This window comes from Cherax quadricarinatus, chromosome 19, assembly GCF_038502225.1.
Source record: "Cherax quadricarinatus isolate ZL_2023a chromosome 19, ASM3850222v1, whole genome shotgun sequence".
In the NCBI taxonomy this organism is placed as follows: domain Eukaryota; kingdom Metazoa; phylum Arthropoda; class Malacostraca; order Decapoda; family Parastacidae; genus Cherax; species Cherax quadricarinatus.
Genome location: NC_091310.1, coordinates 7,550,740 through 7,571,667, shown reverse-complemented (window position 1 = coordinate 7,571,667; position 20,928 = coordinate 7,550,740). Strand labels below are relative to the sequence as shown.

Here is a 20,928-nt window from a genome sequence, read left to right as displayed (position 1 = left end):
GTAATGATGAGTGACTCTTGGTAATGAAGAGTGATCTTGTTATGGTGAATGACTCTTGGTAGTGATGAGTGACTCTTGGTAATGATGAGTGACTCTTTGTAATGATGAGTGACTCTTGGTAGTGATGAGTGACTCTTGGTAGTGATGAGTGACTCTTGGTAATGATGAGTGACTCTTGGTAATGATGAGTGACTCTTGGTGATGATGAGTGACTCTTGGTAATGATGAGTTACTCTTGGTAATGATGAGTGACTCTTGGTAATGATGAGTGACTCTTGGTAATGATGAGTGACTCTTGGTAATGATGAGTGACTCTTGGTAATGATGAGTGACTCTTGGTAATGATGAGTGACTCTTGGTAATGATGAGTGGCTCTTGGTAATGATGAGTGACTCTTGGTAATGATGAGTGACTCTTGGTAATGATGAGTGACTCTTGGTAATGATGAGTGACTCTTTTTAATGATGAGTTACCCTTGGTAATGATGAGTGACTCTTGGTAATGATGAGTGACTCTTGGTAATGATGAGTGACTCTTGGTAATGATGAGTGACTCTTGGTAATGATGAGTGACTCTTGGTAATGATGAGTGACTCTTGGTAATGATGAGTGACTCTTGGTAATGATGAGTGGCTCTTGGTAATGATGAGTGACTCTTTTTAATGATGAGTGACTCTTGGTAATGATGAGTGACTCTTGGTAATGATGAGTGACTCTTGGTAATGATGATTGAATCTTGGTAATGATGAGTGACTCATGGTAATGATGAGTGACTCTTGGTAATGATGAGTGACTCTTGGTAATGATGAGTGACTCTTGGTAATGATGAGTGACTCTTGGTAATGATGAGTGACTCTTGGTAATGATGAGTGACTCTTGGTAATGATGAGTGACCCTTGGTAATGATGAGTGACTCTTGGTAATGATGAGTGACTCTTGGTAATGATGAGTGACTCTTGGTAATGATGAGTGACTCTTGGTAATGATGAGTGACTCTTGGTAATGATGAGTGACTCTTGGTAATGATGAGTGACTCTTGGTAGTGATGAGTGACTCTTGGTAATGATGAGTGACTCTTGGTAATGAAGAGTGACTCTTGGTAATGATGAGTGACTCTTGGTAATGATGAGTGACTCTTGGTAATGATGAGTGACTCTTGGTAATGATGAGTGACTCTTGGTAATGATGAGTGACTCTTGGTAATGATGAGTGACTCTTGGTAATGATGAGTGACTCTTGGTAATGATGAGTGACTCTTGGTAATGATGAGTGACTCTTGGTAATGATGAGTGACTCTTGGTAATGATGAGTGACTCTTGGTAATGATGAGTGACTCTTGGTAATGATGAGTGACTCTTGGTAATGATGAGTGACTCTTTTTAATGATGAGTTACCCTTGGTAATGATGAGTGGCTCTTGGTAATGATGAGTGACTCTTGGTAATGATGAGTGACTCTTGGTAATGATGAGTGACTCTTGGTAATGATGAGTGACTCTTGGTAATGATGAGTGACTCATGGTAATGGAGAGTGACTCCTGCTAATGATGAGTGACTCTTGGTAGTGATGAGTGACTCTTGGTAATGATGAGTGACTCTTGGTAATGATGAGTGACTCTTGGTAATGAAGAGTGACTCTTGGTAGTGATGAGTGACTCTTGGTAATGATGAGTGACTCTTGGTAATGATGAGTGACTCTTGGTAATGAAAAGTGACTTTTGGTGATGATTAGTGACTCTTGGTAATGATGAGTGACTCTTGGTAATGATGAGTTACTCTTGGTAATGATGACTGACTCTTGGTAATGATGAGTGACTCTTGGTAATGATGAGTGACTCTTGGTAATGATGAGTGACTCTTGGTAATGATGAGTGACTCTTGGTAATGATGAGTGACTCTTGGTAATGATGAGTGACTCTTGGTAATGATGAGTGACTCTTGGTAATGATGAGTGACTCTTGGTAATGATGAGTGACTCTTGGTAATGATGAGTGACTCTTGGTAATGATGAGTGACTCTTGGTAATGATGAGTGACTCTTGGTGATGATGAGTGACTCTTGGTAACGATGAGTGAATCTTGGCAATGATGAGTGACTCTTGGTAATGATGAGTGACTCTTGTTAATGATGAGTGACTCTTGGTAATGATGAGTGACTCTTGATAATGATTAATGACTCTTGGTAATGATGAGTGACTCTTTGTAATGATGAGTGACTCTTGGTAGTGATGAGTGACTCTTGGTAGTGATGAGTGACTCTTGGTAATGATGAGTGACTCTTGGTAATGATGAGTGACTCTTGGTGATGATGAGTGACTCTTGGTAATGATGAGTGACTCATGGTAATGAAGAGTGACTCTTGGTAATGATGAGTGGCTCTTGGTAATGATGAGTGACTCTTGGTGATGATGAGTGACTCTTGGTAATGATGAGTGACTCATGGCAATGAAGAGTGACTCTTGGTAATGATGAGTGACTCTTGGTAATGATGAGTGACACTTGGTAATGATGAATGACTCTTGGTAATGATGAGTGACTCTTGGTAATGAAGAGTGACTCTTGGTAAAGATGAGTGACTCTTGGTAATGTTGAGTGACTCTTGGTAATGATGAGTGACCCTTTGCAATGATGAGTGACTCTTTGTAATGATGAGTGACTCTTGGTAATGATGAGTGACTCTTGGTAATGATGAGTGACTCTTGGTAATGATGAGTGACTCTTGGTAATGATGAGTGACTCTTGGTAATGATGAGTGACCCTTGGTAATGATGAGTGACTCTTTTTAATGATGAGTGATTCTTGGTAATGATGAGTGACTCTTGGTAATGATGAGTGGCTCTTGGTAATGATGAGTTACTCTTGGTAATGATGAGTGACTCTTGGTAATGATGAGTGACTCTTGGTAATGATGAGTGACTCTTTGTAATGATGAGTGACTCTTGGTAATGATGAGTGACTATTGGTAATGATGAGTGACTCTTGGTAATGATGAGTGACTCTTGGTAATGATGAGTGACTCTTGGTAATGATGAGTGGCTCTTGGTAATGGTAAGTGTCTCTTGGTGATGTTGCATGACTCTTGGTAATGATGAGTGACTCTTTTTAATGAGTGACTCTTGGTGATGATGAGTGACTCTTGGTAATGAAGAGTGACTCTTAGTAGTAATGAGTGACTCTTGGTAATGATGAGTGACTCTTGGTAATGATGAGTGACTCTTGGTGATAATGCATGACTCTTCGTAATGATGAGTGACTCTTTTTAATGAGTGACTCTTGGTAATGATGAGTGACTCTTAGAAGTAATGAGTGACTCTTGGTAATGATGAGTGACTCTTGGTAATGAAGAGTGACTCTTGGTAATGAGGAGTGACTCTTGGTAATGATGAGTGACTCTTTTTAAAGATGAGTTACCCTTGGTAATGATGAGTGGCTCTTGGTAATGATGAGTTACTCTTGGTAATGATGAGTGACTCTTGGTAATGATGAGTGGCTCTTGGTAATGATGAGTTACTCTTGGTAATGATGAGTGACTCTTGGTAATGATGAGTGACTCTTGGTAATGATGAGTGACTCTTTGTAATGATGAGTGACTCTTGGTAATGATGAGTGACTATTGGTAATGATGAGTGACTCTTGGTAATGATGAGTGACTCTTGGTAATGATGAGTGACTCTTGGTAATGATTAGTTACTCTTGATAATGATGAGTGACCCTTGGTAATGATGAGTGACTCTTGGTAATGATGAGTGACTGTTGGTAATGATGAGTGACCCTTGGTAATGATGAGTGACACTTGGTGATAATGAGTGACTCTTGGTAATGACGAGTGACTCTTGGTAATGATGAGTGACTCTTTGTTATGGTGAATGACTCTTGGTAGTGATGAGTGACTCTTGGTAATGATGAGTGACTCTTGGTAATGACGAGTGACTCTTTGTAATGATGAGTGACTCTTGGTAGTGATGAGTGACTCTTGGTAGTGATGAGTGACTCTTGGTAGTGATGAGTGACTCTTGGTAGTGATGAGTGACTCTTGGTAGTGATGAGTGACTCTTGGTAGTGATGAGTGACTCTTGGTAATGATGAGCGACTCTTGGTAGTGATGAGTGACTCTTGGTAGTGATGAGTGACTCTTGGTAATGATGAGTGACTCTTGGTAGTGATGAGCGACTCTTGGTAATGATGAGTGACTCTTGGTAGTGATGAGTGACTCTTGGTAGTGATGAGTGACTCTTGGTTATGATGAGTGACCCTTGGTAATGATGAGTGACTCTTGGTAGTGATGAGTGACTCTTGGTTATGATGAGTGACCCTTGGTAATGATGAGTGACTCTTGGTAATAATGAGTGACTCTTGGTAGTGATGAGTGACTCTTGGTAGTGATGAGTGAATCTTGGTAATGATGAGATAATCTTGATAATGATGAGTGACTCTTGGTAATGATGAGTGACTCTTGGTAATGATGAGTGACTCTTGGTAATGAGGACTCCCGGTAATGATGCGTGACTCTTGGTAATCATGAGTGGCTCTTGGTAACGATGAGTGACTCTTGGTAATGATGAGTGACTCTTGGTAATGATGAGTGACTCTTGGTAATGATGAGTGACTCTTGGTAATGATGAGTGACTCTTGGTAATGATGAGTGACTCTTGGTAATGAAGAGTGACTCTTGGTAATGATGAGTGACTCTTTTTAATGATGAGTTACCCTTGGTAATGATGAGTGACTCTTGGTAATGATGAGTGACTCTTGGTAATGATGAGTGACTCTTTTTAATGATGAGTTACCCTTGGTAATGATGAGTGGATCTTGGTAATGATGAGTGACTCTTGGTAATGATGAGTGACTCTTTTTAATGATGAGTTACCCTTGGTAATGATGAGTGACTCTTGGTAATGATAAGTGACTCATGGTAATAATTAGTGACTCTTGGTAATGATGAGTTACCCTTGGTAATGATGAGTGGCTCTTGGTAATGATGAGTGACTCTTGGTAATGATGAGTGACTCTTGGTAGTGATGAGTGACTCTTGGTAATGATGAGTGACTCTTGGTAGTGATGAGTGACTCTTGGTAATGATGAGTGACTCTTGGTAATGATGAGTGACTCTTGGTAGTGATGAGTGACTCTTGGTAATGATGAGTGACTCTTGGTAATGATGAGTGACTCTTGGTAATGATGAGTGACTCTTGGTAATGATGAGTGACTCTTGGTAGTGATGAGTGACTCTTGGTAATGATGAGTGACTCTTGGTAGTGATGAGTGACTCTTGGTAGTGATGAGTGACTCTTGGTAATGATGAGTGACCCTTGGTAATGATGAGTGACTCTTGGTAATGATGAGTGACTCTTGGTAATGATAAGTGACTCTTGGTAATGATGAGTGACTTTTTGTAATGATGAGTGACTCTAAGTAATAATGAGTGACTCTTGGTAGTGATGAGTGACTCTTGGTAGTGATGAGTGAATCTTGGTAATGATGAGATAATCTTGATAATGATGAGTGACTCTTGGTAATGATGAGTGACTCTTGGTAATGATGAGTGACTCTTGGTAATGACGAGTGACTCTTGGTAATGATGAGTGACTCTTGGTAATGATGAGTGACTCTTGGTAATGATGAGTGACTCTTGGTAATGATGAGTGACTCTTGGTAATGATGAGTGACTCTTTTTAATGATGAGTTACCCTTGGTAATGATGAGTGACTCTTGGTAATGATGAGTGACTCTTGGTAATGATGAGTGACTCTTTTTAATGATGAGTTACCCTTGGTAATGATGAGTGGATCTTGGTAATGATGAGTGACTCTTGGTAATGATGAGTGACTCTTTTTAATGATGAGTTACCCTTGGTAATGATGAGTGACTCTTGGTAATTATAAGTGACTCATGGTAATAATTAGTGACTCTTGGTAATGATGAGTTACCCTTGGTAATGATGAGTGGCTCTTGGTAATGATGAGTGACTCTTGGTAATGATGAGTGACTCTTTTTAATGATGAGTTACCCTTGGTAATGATGAGTGACTCTTTATAATGATGAGTGACTCATGGTAATAATTAGTGACTCTTGGTAATGATGAGTTACCCTTGGTAATGATGAGTGGCTCTTGGTAATGATGAGTGACTCTTGGTAATGATGAGTGACTCTTGGTAATGATGAGTGACTCTTGGTAATGATGAGTGACTCATGGTAATAATTAGTGACTCTTGGTGATGACGTGTGACTCTTGATAATGATGAGTGACTCTTGGTAATGATGAATGACTCTTTTTAATGATGAGTTACCCTTGGTAATGATGAGTGGCTCTTGGTAATGTTGAATGACTCTTGGTAATGATGAGTGACTCTTGGTAATGATGAGTGACTCTTGGTAATGATGAGTGACTCTTGGTAATGATGAGTGACTCTTGGTAATGATGAGTGACTCTTGGTAATGATGAGTGACTCTTGGTAATGATGAGTGACTCTTGGTAATGATTAGATACTCTTGATAATGATGAGTGACACTTGGTAATGATGAGTGACTCTTGGTAATGATGAGTGACTCTTGGTAATGATGAGTGACCCTTGGTAATGATGAGTGACACTTGGTGATAATGAGTGACTCTTGGTAATGACGAGTGACTCTTGGTAATGATGAGTGACTCTTTGTTATGGTGAGTGACTCTTGGTAGTGATGAGTGACTCTTGGTAATGATGAGTGACTCTTGGTAATGACGAGTGACTCTTGGTAATGATGAGTGACTCTTGGTAATGATGAGTGACTCTTGGTAATGATGAGTGACTCTTGGTAGTGATGAGTGACTCTTGGTAGTGATGAGTGACTCTTGGTAGTGATGAGTGACTCTTGGTAGTGATGAGTGACTCTTGGTAGTGATGAGTTACTCTTGGTAGTGATGAGTGACTCTTGGTAATGATGAGTGACTCTTGGTAGTGATGAGTGACTCTTGGTAGTGATGAGTGACTCTTGGTAATGATGAGTGACTCTTGGTAGTGATGAGTGACTCTTGGTAATGATGAGTGACTCTTGGTAGTGATGAGTGACTCTTGGTAGTGATGAGTGACTCTTGGTAATGATGAGTGACCCTTGGTAATGATGAGTGACTCTTGGTAATGATGAGTGACTCTTGGTAGTGATAAGTGACTCTTGGTAATGATGAGTGACTCTTGGTAATGGTGAGTGACTCTAAGTAATAATGAGTGGCTCTTTGTAGTGATGAGTGACTCTTGGTAGTGATGAGTGATTCTTGGTAATGATGAGATAATCTTGATAATGATGAGTGACTCTTGGTGATGATGAGTGACTCTTGGTAATGATGAGTGACTTTTGGTAATGAGGGCTCCCGGTAATGATGAGTGACTCTTGGTAATCATGAGTTACTCTTGGTAACGATGAGTGACTCTTGGTAATGATGAGTGACTCTTGGTAAAGAGTGACTCTCGGTAATGATGAATGACTCTTGGTAATGATGAGTGGCTCTTGGTAATGATGAGTGACTCTTGGTAATGAAGAGTGACTCTTGGTAATGATGAGTGACTCTTGGTAATGATGAGTTAGTTTTGAACATGCTTTTACAGCGTAAAGATCGATTAAAGTCATTTGACAAATAAAATCTCTGGTTCAGAGATGACTACAACTTCATCCTGATCCCTAATTTTATACCGTATCCTCCAACCTAGGTTGAGTGACCTGGCAAAGAGGAAAGCACTTTAACCATCTTTCATTTAATCACTGTCTTGCTGGAAGTACACTGACATCACATTTCAGATGACTCTGCAAACTACAAAATCCTCATCCCAGGACTCAAGTCCGGCTAACAGGTTTTCTTAATACCTTCATAAATATTACTTTGCTCCTTCCTGACATCCCAGCAAATCATGAAAACCACTTGCCTCCACTCCTGTTTTACACGCTCTTAAAAGCCTGTTAGGTGTCCAAGCTCCTAACACTCAAAACTATCTTTCTCCTCCCTCCAACATTTTCCATGATGAACCCTCCTTCCCTTTTCCCTGAATTTATATGTCCTAGCCATTTTGTTTTTCTCCAACCTCTCCAAATGTCCAAACCAACTCAACTCCTGTTCAGCTCTCTGAATAATACAGTAGTGTGCATATTATTTAGGACAATTTTGAAAAAAATATATCTTAAAATTAATGCTTATTTGAAAAATACTCGGCAATGATATGATAGATAATTAATTGATTTAATAGGAGATATGACTATTCTTTGGTTTTATATGGATTGCTTCACACTTTGGCAAAGAATCAACGAATGTTGATCACATTTTGTCAAGTTCTTCATCGTGGTTTCAGATCCTAATAACAGCAGCAATTAGCTTCTCCTCAGTTGTCCTGTTTCGCAATTCTGTGTTTGGTTATTGCCCATAGATTCTCAACTGGGTTGAAGACAGCAGTGTTTCAAGGCCAGTTTAGAACGCTGAGCCCACTCTCTTCGAAGAATGTCAGCATTTTTCTGGAAGTGCTGCAGGGAGCAAGATCCTGCTGGAAAATGCCTTATTTTTATCATTTTTTTATTATTGTTCTTTTGCTACCTTAACTTGTGTATTTTATCCTGTCAATTTAAATCTAGTTATACTCTAATTCTTGTAAACAACTTATATAAGACCTTAGTGCAATTACAATTGAGAGTCTTGCGCCTTTTTTATATTATTAGATTAAACTCAGTTGTACTATAGTCAATACCAAATTCATTATATTAGACCATAGTGCAATTTCTAGTGAGAGACTGGTGCTATTTTTAATTTGTATTTTTATATTATTAGATTAAACCTAGTTGTACTATAGCTCATTGTAGCTCAAAACATAGACTCCACAAAAGTCATTATATTAGACCTTAGTGCAATTACAAGTGAGAGTTGTTCTATTTTAAATTTGTATTTTTATATTACTAGTTTATACCTAGTTGTACTTTAATTCATTCCAGCACAACACACAGACAACATTAACTTCATTATGTGTATTAGTGACTATACTCTATATGACCAAAATACTCTAGCTATATACTTATCCAAACTTCCCACCACTACAGATATCAGTACTAGAACTCAACACATAACTCAGGATATAAATAACCATAATTTAAACCTAGAAGATGATTGATCACGTTGACCCTGATCTAAACCTCCATAATCTGACACCCAATCAAAACCTATTGGAAAGTAACTGCCTTTATTACACAGCATCACAAGCCAGCACTATCCTAAACAATGCTAAAAGTCTATCAGTACTTAACTACAACATCAGGTCCTTAAGCAAACACTATGATGACCTCCTGGCACTCCTTGAATCACTAAAGACACCCTTCTCCTGCATTATTCTTACTGAGACCTGGCTTAAGCAGCACACAATAGATATCTACCCTCTACCAGGATACACAGCAATTCACAACTGCAGACCAAACCAAGTTGGGGGTGGTATTGCAATCTATTACTCTAACCAATTAACTTGTATTAGCACCACTTGCTTTAGTGATGAATATGGGGAATACATTTTTGCTAATTTTATTATAAAAAACCTTAAGACACCTATAACAATCGGTGCCATTTACCGGATACCTCACACAAACATCCCAAATTTCAGTGAGAAATTAAAGTCACTAATAACAAACAGACAAATGAATAAGCACCACCTTCTCTTAGCTGAAGACTTCAACATCAACCTTGGCTTACTAGATGATCAGCCTGTAACTGATTTCATCAACAATATGAACAACACACTTCTCATACCAACAATAACTAAACCAACCAGGCTCACTGAGACAAGTGCAACCATAATAGACCACATATGGACCAATATACTAGCCCCCCTTGAATCAGGGATAATCACAGATAGCACTACAGACCACTACCCTACCTTCCTCCTGACAAACATTAGTAAACCACCACTTAAATAAAACAAAGTCTCATTTAGACTCCATGACGAGGCCTCAATAAGGAAGTTCACAGCTGACCTAGAGACTGTTGACTGGCCTACAGAATTCTCCAAGGCCAATGGTATTGATGACTGGACAGACATTTTTCTTAACAAATTACTTAGACTATACAACAAACATTGTCCTATAAAAACGAAACAGATCACAAATAAACGGCTTGGTTGCCCATGGCTAACCAGCACCATTCTGAAATCCATTGACAAGAAACACCAATATGAAAAGCAATATAGACAGGGCTTAATACACAAAGATATTCTTAAACACTATTCATCAGTTCTCACCAAAGTAATAAAGAAAGCCAAACAACTATACTACTCCAGTAGATTCACAGACACTAGAGGAGATATAAAAAAGACCTGGAAAACACTCTCTCAGATTCTAGGGACCCACAAACTGAAAAAAAACAAGAATATTGTCCTAACTAAACCTAATGAAACACCACTACATCCCACTGACACAGCTAACAAGATAAACGACTTCTTCTCAACCATAGGATCTAATCTCGCCAATAAAATCCCACATACCAATGCCCATGCCGGGGACTACCTAGATGAGAATTTCCCAAATTCCTTCTATCTTGCACCAACTGAGCCCTCGGAAGTCACCGAGATTATAAAGTTACTTAAAAACAACTCAGGGAATCTGTCTAATGTCCCACCATTACTGTACAAGCGAGCAGCCCATATCCTTTCGCATGCTATTTCATTACTTTTTAACAAGTCACTAGAAACTAGCACCTTCCCGAAACTACTCAAGATGGCAAGGGTTACACCAATACATAAAGGTGGTGACCCTACAGACTTAAACAACTATAGGCCAATATCAAACTTACCATTGCTATCCAAAATCTTTGAGAAACTCGTGCACAGGAGACTATATTCATTTATAACAGCACAAAACATACTCAACCCCTGCCAATTTGGATTCAGGAAAAATAAAAGCACTAATGATGCAATCATAAAAATGCTAGATCTGCTTTACACAACATTGGAAAATAAGGAATATCCACTAGGAATTTTTATTGACCTAAGAAAAGCTTTTGACACAGTAGACCACGACATCCTACTCCACAAACTTGACCATTACGGTATAAGAGGCCATGCGCTTGCTTATTTCAAATCTTACCTTACTAATAGGTATCAGTATGTCACCATTAAAGACACAGCATCAACAACACGGCCACTTGATACTGGAGTTCCGCAGGGAAGTGTCCTTGGTCCCCTGCTCTTCCTCATATACATCAATGATCTTCCAAACGTATCCCAACACCTGAAACCCATTCTCTTTGCTGACGACACGACTATGTCATCTCTAACCCTAATCTTGCCACCCTCAACACCATTGTTAACGAGGAGCTGATCAAAATATCGACTTGGATGACAGCCAATAAATTTACGCTTAACACTGACAAAACCTACTATAATATGTTTGGTAGCAGAGCAGGAGATGCACAAATTAACATTAAGATCGACAACACTCTAATTACCAGACATAATGAGGGCAAATTCCTAGGCCTATACCTTGACAACAACCTGAATTTCAGCACCCATATCCAACACATAACCAAAAAAGTATCCAAAACGGTTGGGATCCTCTCCAAGATACGATACTACGTGCCGCAAAATGCCCTTCTCACACTATACCACTCACTTATTCATCCATACCTCACCTATGCTATTTGTGCTTGGGGATCAACTGCAGCAACACATCTAAAGCCAATAATAACCCAACAAAAAGCTGCAGTAAGAATAATCACTAAATCCCATCCCTGGCAACACACTCCCCCACTCTTCATAGATCTAAACTTACTCCCTGTTCAGTACATCCACACTTACTACTGTGCAATCTACATCTACAGGACCTTAAACTCCAATATCAACCTTGACCTAAAACGCTTTCTTGATAGTTGTGACAGAACCCACAGGCATAACACCAGACACAAACATCTCTACGACATTCCCCGTGTCCGACTAAACCTTTACAAAAATTCAATGTATGTCAAAGGCCCTAAAATCTGGAACACCCTACCTGAGAACTCTAGAACTGCAGACACATTCATCACCTTCAAAACTACCATTAGAAAACATCTTATCTCCCTGATACACCCCATCAACTAACTACACGAATACCACCTGGTGGTTCACACTTACACTCACTCACCCATTTGACCATAAACAGAAATATTAATCTCAATCTTAAAATAATGAATCCTATGATACTCCAATACTGAAACTATGTACTGTGCCAAAACAAAAGCATTCACATTGCTAAACTCACAAACTAGTATTTAGTCACTTAGCCATAATACCAACTTACCTCATAATTTGTAATATTTTAAAATAAAGAATTAAACTAAGTCTGCCCGAAATGCCTAGCCATGCTAGGCGTTCTAGTAGTACACTCTGTAATCATTTTTTAACTACATGTAAACCACACAACAACCAAATTCTGTAAATTCAACATTGTAATCTTTATAGAGAATAAACTTTGAATTTTGAATTGAATTTGAATTTGAAGCAAATGAGTTGCCAGGATTGCCTTGTATTTGTCCCTGTTCATCGTTCCCTCAATAATAACAATCCGTCCATAGCCTTTAGCAGTAAAACTCCTCCAAAACATCTTCTTAGGCGGGTGTTTAGTCGCTTGTTGAATGTGTCTATTCTAAACATGATCACCTTTGCTCCGTCTCACTGCCACTGATCTGTACCCATGTACTTCAAAATGTGCCACATCTGAAAATATAACTTTTCTCCATTCATCTGTCGCCCATCCCCTATGATCGAGTGTCCACCACAGCCGTTTTTCCTTCATAGCAGCAGTCAATAACTGTTTCTTTATCGGCTTTCTGGTAGTTCTGACAAATCCAGGGACCCTCCGTCAGACAGTTGGTTTTCTTGGGACCCGTCACACTAATTCTCATGATAACCTTGTCATCGTGAGGTATTGTCTTGAGTTTTTTTTCCACACCTTCCTTGATGCAGAACTCAACAATCATCAGCGTCATCAACTTTGTTCAGAATCCGACCAACATTCGACTTTGCTAGGATCAAATTTTTGACAATCTGTCTGATTCTTAACTTAACATGTTTTCTAAGACCTACAACATCCTACTAACATCCATCAAGAATTTCACAAGTAATCATGAAATGAAAGGCAGAATTTTGTGAATCCACATTCACTCACAGAGCATGCTTGAAAGAATAGCCTTGCAGAACAACAGTTGTTGTAGCACTGACCAGAGTTGCAGGGTAACACCAAAAGTGGATGGTTGCCAAAAGTCAGCAGCAAATTTTCATGAAAAGAAAAGAACCCAAACTACATTAATTATCCAGGAGACAATCACAGATAGAGATATGAGATAACCACAGATTTTATGCATGTACCAATTAATTTACTCTACTGTACTTTTGGTAACCTCACACCTCTCCTCCAAACTCAAAATTCTCTGCCTTATATTCACCACACACACAATAATAATAATAATAATAATAAAGTTGGTAGAATTACCGACAATATGTAAAGTAAAAGGACAAAAGTGCAACTAATGTGACATTTATTGTGGCACAATAAATGTCACATTAGTTGCACTTGTGTCCTTTTACTTTACATATTGTCGGTAATTCTACCAACTTTATTACAATCTGTCGGACACCGCAACATAATGAACATTTCATGCAGACGTCATTTGGACACCCTTCTTCGTGCTCACAGCTATCGCAACAGACACAACTTCCTACAAGATTGCCTGGCAGAGAAGGTGATCCCTAAGTCTACTCCTGCACAGCTCTCCAACTCCAAGCACCCCTTCTCTCCAGCTACCCAAGCTTACTTAGCTGAATGTGCCGAAGAACTTTCTAACATCGCTAAGGAAACCTTTGAAACTGCAAGGAATATGAGGGCCAATCTTCAGATTGACCAACACACTGCTGAGCATATTCTCAGCACAGTCACCACAGCTAACCTCCAACAGAAGATCAAACTCAATCGCAAACTTCAGTACCTCTGCACTAACAGTCGATGGAAGGAAATGGGACGCGAATCCCTGATAAACAACTTATCGTCACGCACCTTAACCGACTACGAAAAACAAGCACTGAGTCTGGGACTCAAATTTACCACCAACATACGCAAACCTAACTATCAACTCAATCTAGTTACCAGGAACCATAGACACAGTGACAGCAACTTCCAGAAGGGTTATATACAGGGCCTTCTCACTGCAGCTTTATGTGAACCTTCTTCTTCTAATCTTCCTAGACGATACATCACTGACCTTAAGAACCTCGCCAACGACCCCAACATTATCGTCACCACCGCCGACAAAGGAGGTGGAGTCGTCATACTCAACACCAGTGACTACAACACTAAAATGATGGACCTTTTGAATGATCAATCTACATACGAACCCATCAGCACTCAACAGTGGGAGACACTCACCAAAGATTTTCTATACAAAACCAGACAAATACTCAAACGCACTAGAGAAGGGAAGAAACTTCTGTACTTGTTACCAAGCAACCCTAAACCAGCACACATGTATGGTTTACCCAAGACCCATAAACACAATATTCCTCTCAGACCAATCACGTCAGGAATAGGCAGTGCTCCACACAAACTAGCCGAAGTTCTTGCCAAACATCTTTCCTGCCTTCTGGGGACCATCAGCCCCGCTCATCTTAAACACTCAGCCACAATAAATGTCACATTAGTTGCACTTGTGTCCTTTTACTTTACAATAATAATAATAATAATAATAATAATAATAATAATAATAATAATAATAATAATAATAATAATAATAATAATAATAATAATATATTTATTTCTACAAGTACATGTACAAGGTATACAGGTCTAGCTGATATCAGTGACATACCACTACATAGCAAGCTGTTCAAAATGGTATACAATACCGACAAGAAAATTAAGACACAGGTGCAACATCTGGGTATCTTTATTGTAGACGTTCTGCCATCCAATGGCTTTATCAATACAGATTCTAGGACATAATTTGAAGACAGTAGAACTATATACAAAAGATGCGGTAATCAGTCCCTCAGCCTTGGAGTTAGTGTGAAGAGCACCATAGTCGTGAAGACTCTGGAGCACAGGCAAGGAGAGTGGCTCTTATATACTGGCATCAGGCAAAATGGGTCGGGTAGCAGACGAGGACATAGTCATTGGTAACTGGGATTCTTCAGTGGCTACTACAACTTACCCATCCCTTTGGGTATGACCTACTTCCACTGGGGAATCCAGCCTACCAGTGACTATGCCCTCGTCTGGTATCCGTCCCTTTGCACCTGACGCCAGTATATCAGCACCAGCCTCCTTGCCAGTGCTCCCGCCGGGTCACCATCTGGAGAAGACCAGGGCAGGATGTACCGGCGAACCTGCATGAATGAATGAATGCCTCTGCTCCAGAATCTTCACGTCTACGGTGCTCATCACACCAACTCCAAGGCTGAGGGACTGATTACCTCATCTTTTGTATATAGTTCTACTGCCTTCAAATTATTCCTAGAATCTGTATTGATAAAGTCACTGGATGGCGAAACGTCTGCCATAAAGATACCTAGATGTTGCACTTATGCCATAATTTTTATATAGAAAGCTGCTTGTTATGATGAGCATTTCGGGCATAGTATGTCAGTCTTTTTCCCTTGATGCGACCCACAACAGTCGACTAACACCCAGGTACCCATTTTATGCTGATGGGTGAACAGGGACAGTACGGGTCTTATGGAAATACGTCCCTAACGGAGATTCGAACTCCGGACCTAAGTGTTTGAGCTGAGTGCGCTATCGATCGAGCTACGGGACACTCCAACCTCAAACCTCACATCTCCATTGCCTCCAGCCTCCCTCCCTCTCTGAAAAGTTTGAAGTCATGCTTTATACCCATACAAGGGTTGATACCACTATAATGTAGCACTCCGATGCACCACTCCTATGGTTTACCTCATCTATCATAGAAATATCCGGCAACAAGTTCACTCCTAAATATCTGAACACATTTACTTTCTCAATACTCTCTCCCTCTGTTCTCATATCCAGTCTTTTATTGTCTAGATTTTTTGATGCTCACGTCACATTACTTTTTCCTATGTTCTCTCTTATTTTTATTTTATTTTACATATTCTCCCAAATTCATGTACCCAACTTTTCCAACTTCTCTTCAGAATCTCCCAAGAGAACTATACCAACAGCAAAAAGCAACTCTGACAACTCCCACTCTGCATTTGATGCATTATCTTTTAATCCCACACAACTGTTTGTTCACTTCTTTCACAACTCTGTATATAAGGGCTCTGGTGGCCTGGTGGTTAACGCTCTCGCTTCACACGGTGAGGGCCTGGGTTCGATTCCCAGCCAGAGTAGAAACATTGGACGTGTTTCTTTCAACCTGTTGTCTATGTTCCCCATCAGTAAAATGGGTACCTGGGTGTTAGTCGACTGGTGTGGGTCGCATCCTGGGACACTGACCTAAGGAGGCCTGGTCACAGACCGGGCCGCGGGGGCGTTGACCCCCGGAACTCTCTCCAGATAAACTCCAGATAAGTACGTTAAACAACCATAATGACGTCACATAACCTTGGGTAAAGCTTACTTATACTGGAAAATAATGTCCCTCTATCGTCAGTACCTGACCCTCACAGTACACATAAAAACTCTTGACCGCTTTCAGTAACGTTCCAACCTACTCCTTATATATTCAAATTCAAATTCAAATTCAAAGTTTATTCTCTATAAGGATTACAATGCTGAGTTTACAGAAATTTGGTTATTGTGTGGTTTACATGTAGTAAAATAGTGATTACAGAGTGTACCACTAGAACGCTTATTTCGGGCAGACTTAGTTTTATTCTTAATTGTAAAATATTACAAATTATGAGGTAAGTTGGTATTATGGCTAAGTGACTAAATACTAGTTTGTGAGTTTAGCAATGTAAATGCTTTTGTTTTGGCACAGTACATAGTTTCAGTATTGGAGTATCACAGGATTCATTATTTTAAGATTGAGATTAATATTTCTGTTTATGGTCAAATGAGTCAGTGAGTGTAAGTGTGAACCACCAGGTGGTATTCGTGTAGTTAGTTGACAGGGTGTATCAGGGAGATAAGATGTTTTCTAATGGTAGTTTTGAAGGTGATGAATGTGTCTGCAGTTCTAGAGTTCTCAGGTAGGGTATTCCAGATTTTAGGGCCTTTGACATACATTGAATTTTTGTAAAGGTTTAGTCGGACACGGGGAATGTCGTAGAGATGTTTGTGTCTGGTGTTATGCCTGTGGGTTCTGTCACAACTATCAAGAAAGCGTTTTAGGTCAAGGTTAATATTGGAATTTAAGGTCCTGTAGATATAGATTGCACAGTAGTAAGTGTGGATGTTCTGAACAGGGAGTAAGTTTAGATCTATGAAGAGTGGGGGGGGTTGCCAGGGATGGGATTTAGTGATTATTCTTACTGCGGCTGTTTGTTGAGTTATTGGCCTTAGGTGTGTTGCTGCAGTTGAACCCCAAGCACAGATAGCATAGGTGAGGTATGGATATATAAGTGAATGGTATAGTGTGAGAAGGGCAGTTTGGGGCACGTAGTATCGTATCTTGGAGAGGATCCCCTCCATTTTGGATACTTTTTTTGTTATGCGTTGGATATTGGTGCTGAAATTTAGGTTGTTGTCGAGGTATAGGCCAAGGAATTTGCCCTCATTATGTCTGGCAATTAGAGTGTTGTCGATCTTAATGTTAAGTTGCACAAAGGACTCATGTTCTTCACCACGACACAATACCCCAGCCCAATGACTCGCCTAGAACTTATCCAACATCTCCAAGACAACACAGCAATGTACACCACCGACGAAAAGCCATTCCCTACCGTCAACCAGATAATCCACCAACTCCAAACCAACGAACTCTTCTACAGCTCTCCCATATGTGTGACACAACTCTCTAGAACAAAATTCAAAGCATTGACAACCGGACCAAGAGAATAACTAACTCATCCTGCTTGCTGCCTACTGACACTCTCAGCTCCTGCCGCTGCCTCCGCCATCCTCTCCTAGAGAGCAAAGTAACATCATTCAAGCCTCTCCATCTACGCCTCTAGTACTTCGGTACCACATGTCCCAAAGTGGTTGGGCCACTTTCCTTGATTCCTCCTCTTCCCCTCCTTCCCATCCTTTTCCAGTTATTTCCATCCTTCCTTATCCTTCTTCCTTCCCATCTCACGACAGCTCTCGTCGTCTTCTTCGATTCGATATTAGAAAGAATAATGCGAGTAAAAGCGATAAAAAACAAGGAAAAAATTCCAAAAAATATATGGGCAGTTAGCAGGTGTGCTACCCACATCACCGTCACCATACCTGATATAAATGACTATAATTTCTTGTAGAAACGTCGTAGAACATTGATTCTTGTACCATTGTGTTGCCAAAAGTTAAGCTATTTTTCTATATGAATATCTCAATTTCCATAATTTTTCGATTTTTTTGGAGAGCTCGCGGAAAATTGGATGACAGTCCCTAAGCTGCAGAAACCAATTATATTCATAAACTTCCTCAGCTACTGTAAGAAGACTCAGGCCCACTCATTATCAAGGATTATGTTCGTCTAGGAGTCTCTCAGTCTTCACCAGTCAGTAAACACCAGTAATTCCAAACCCTCAAATAGAGTTGGGTAAGTACCTGTATTTCCAAGAAGAGTAATCCACGTTCATTAAACAGAGTCAGTCAATATTTTCTCAGCAGAAACATTTATCATAAACATTGTAACCATACCTACGAAGAAGTCATTATATTGCTCGCTTCTTGTACACACTGACTTTCATGTTAAGTGATTCAGTTATGATCTGCCACTCTACTTCGGGGAAGTCCGTTTTTCGGACAGCTTGCAGCAGCGTTCTTCCGAGGACAAGAAATTGTGTTCCATCAAACAACAGTTTGGCTCTTAACCATTTTCTCCCAGTCAGTGTCAAGTGTGAAAAACTGCTCACATGTTGAAGAATTAGACATACTTGATTCATACGCGAATACCACAAGGAAAGATTAATATAATACTGGTACACAATACCGACAAGCGGATATGTAAGAAGCATGTGCAACAGTTAGGAATCTTATTTTGAAATGTTTCGCCAACACAGTAGTCTCATCAGTAAAATACAGAAGTGTCGAATTTGGAGGCAGCAGAAGCGGTGAAGAGGTAAAGATTATGTGATCAGTCAAACAACCTTGAAGAGGTAGTTTGAGGTGGTCAGTCCCTAAGCCTGGAGATGTGTTCACCTTCATAGTCTTGAACAAAGTGAAGATGAAGCATGAAATTTGAGACATTTATATTGTAAAAGGTGAGTCGCAGAGAATAGAGATGACATCAGAGAAAATATTAACATAAGAACGTGAAAAACTGCAGCAAACTTAGTGGTCCATGTTAGGAAGGTCCTCAAATGCAACTCTTCTCCCTCATAACCAGGGACGGATCTACGATAAAACTAATTAAGCTTCAGGGCTTCCTAATCCCGGAGGGGCCACAGAAGCCACTTTAGTCAACCTTGCTTAAAAATTTTGGGTCTACTGTATAAGAAGGGGTTCTTAAAAAATATTAATAATATAGGAGACTGGAAGGGGACTGGGGGAGAAGTCTGGGGGAGGGGCACAGTAGAAGAGGGGACCACACTGGAGGGGGAACCTTCATCTTCGTGTGAGAGTTAGAAAGGGGGTGAAAACTCGGCACTGAGGTCAAAAAGGAGAACTGTTCAGGAATTGTAAGCACCGGAGGAATGCAACGAGACTTGAGCTTTGGAGACAGGTTCAACTTCACAGGTGATAGGCACGAAGAAGGTGCAAGCGTGCGAGGCCTCACAGACCGAGAAACTAGCTGGCGAGATGAAGAAGTAGAAGTAGGAAGAGGTGCGAAGGTGGGGGTTTCAGAGAGTAAAACCGTAAAAGAATTATAGATGGAGTGACCCTGGAAGACATGACACCGGAGGAGCTGGTAGGTGGGGGGACCGTCAAGGTTGGAGGTCTTCTGCTAGCTACTCGAGAATAAGGAACATGAGGAAGATTCTCCTGAAGGCGAAGCCGAGAGACAGCCATAGCATAAGTAAGGCCTGCACTCTCCTTAAGACAACGGATTTCAAGTTCATTAAGATAGACCTCACATCGGCCGGAAAAAGAAGGACGAGTTTCATTGCAATTAAGACAAGTGGGGGGAAGACTGTAAGATGTATCAGCATGATCTCTGGCACTGCAGACCGGGCATTCTGCCACAGACCTGCAGTATTTAGCAGGATGTCCAAAGTGTCTACAATTTCGATACTGTTGAGGTGTAGGGACCAGTCTATGGACTCCTAGGCTATGTCACGTGATAGAAACGGAGGACGTGAATTCACGGCTGTCAAAGGTTAAGTGGGTGATGTTACTGGGAAAGCCTTGCGGGCAGGACATATATATTTACTTTCAGAATCAGAAGGTCCTGAAGGGCTAATTGCTCTAAAATATCGTCACTGCAAGAGAGAAAATCACACTGTACAATGGTACCACAGTAAGAACTGAGAGTTGTGTGCTTGTGAACTGTGACAGGAACGTTATCAATTAAAGTAAGCTGGGAAAGATCATGAGCTTGATCTGCGTTCTGAGCTGTAACGATGCATGCACTGCTCTAGAGCGCGAAAGGATATATTTTGGCCAGAGATTTAACAATATTGTGGCCTGAGAAATAATCAGTTGGAGACGTCGGTTGTTGTGAAAAGAATCTGATCCACTGTGTAGTTGTAAACATGGTGCGTAAAGGAAGTAGGTGTCGTGTAGGTCGTTTCTGGGTGGAATGAGCAGAAATCAAAGGACCGTAGTCAGATAAGGGTCTGGAACATTTAGGTGTAGGACTGAAGGCGGCCCAACCTGAGGCAGGTGGGCGATCTTAAAACTGTCACATGTATGTGGGGAAGCCGAGTGCATAAAGACGTGCAAGAGGCAGAGGCACTAG

General features: G+C 40.3%; 2 protein-coding genes across 2 annotated transcripts in view; one reads left to right on the top strand and one right to left on the bottom strand.

Moving 5' to 3' along the window:
• The window catches only part of LOC128705553 (retinol dehydrogenase 14), a 99,124-nt gene extending 86,415 nt beyond the window's left edge, over positions 1 to 12,709 (bottom strand). The window contains exon 1 of the mRNA XM_070086832.1: positions 12,642 to 12,709. Coding sequence (XP_069942933.1) covers positions 12,642 to 12,709 — 68 coding nt within the window. The remainder of the gene's footprint in view (positions 1 to 12,641) is intronic.
• Positions 1 to 20,928, top strand: part of LOC128688155 (retinol dehydrogenase 11) — a 645,869-nt gene that overhangs the window by 131,299 nt on the left and 493,642 nt on the right. The window lies entirely within an intron of this gene.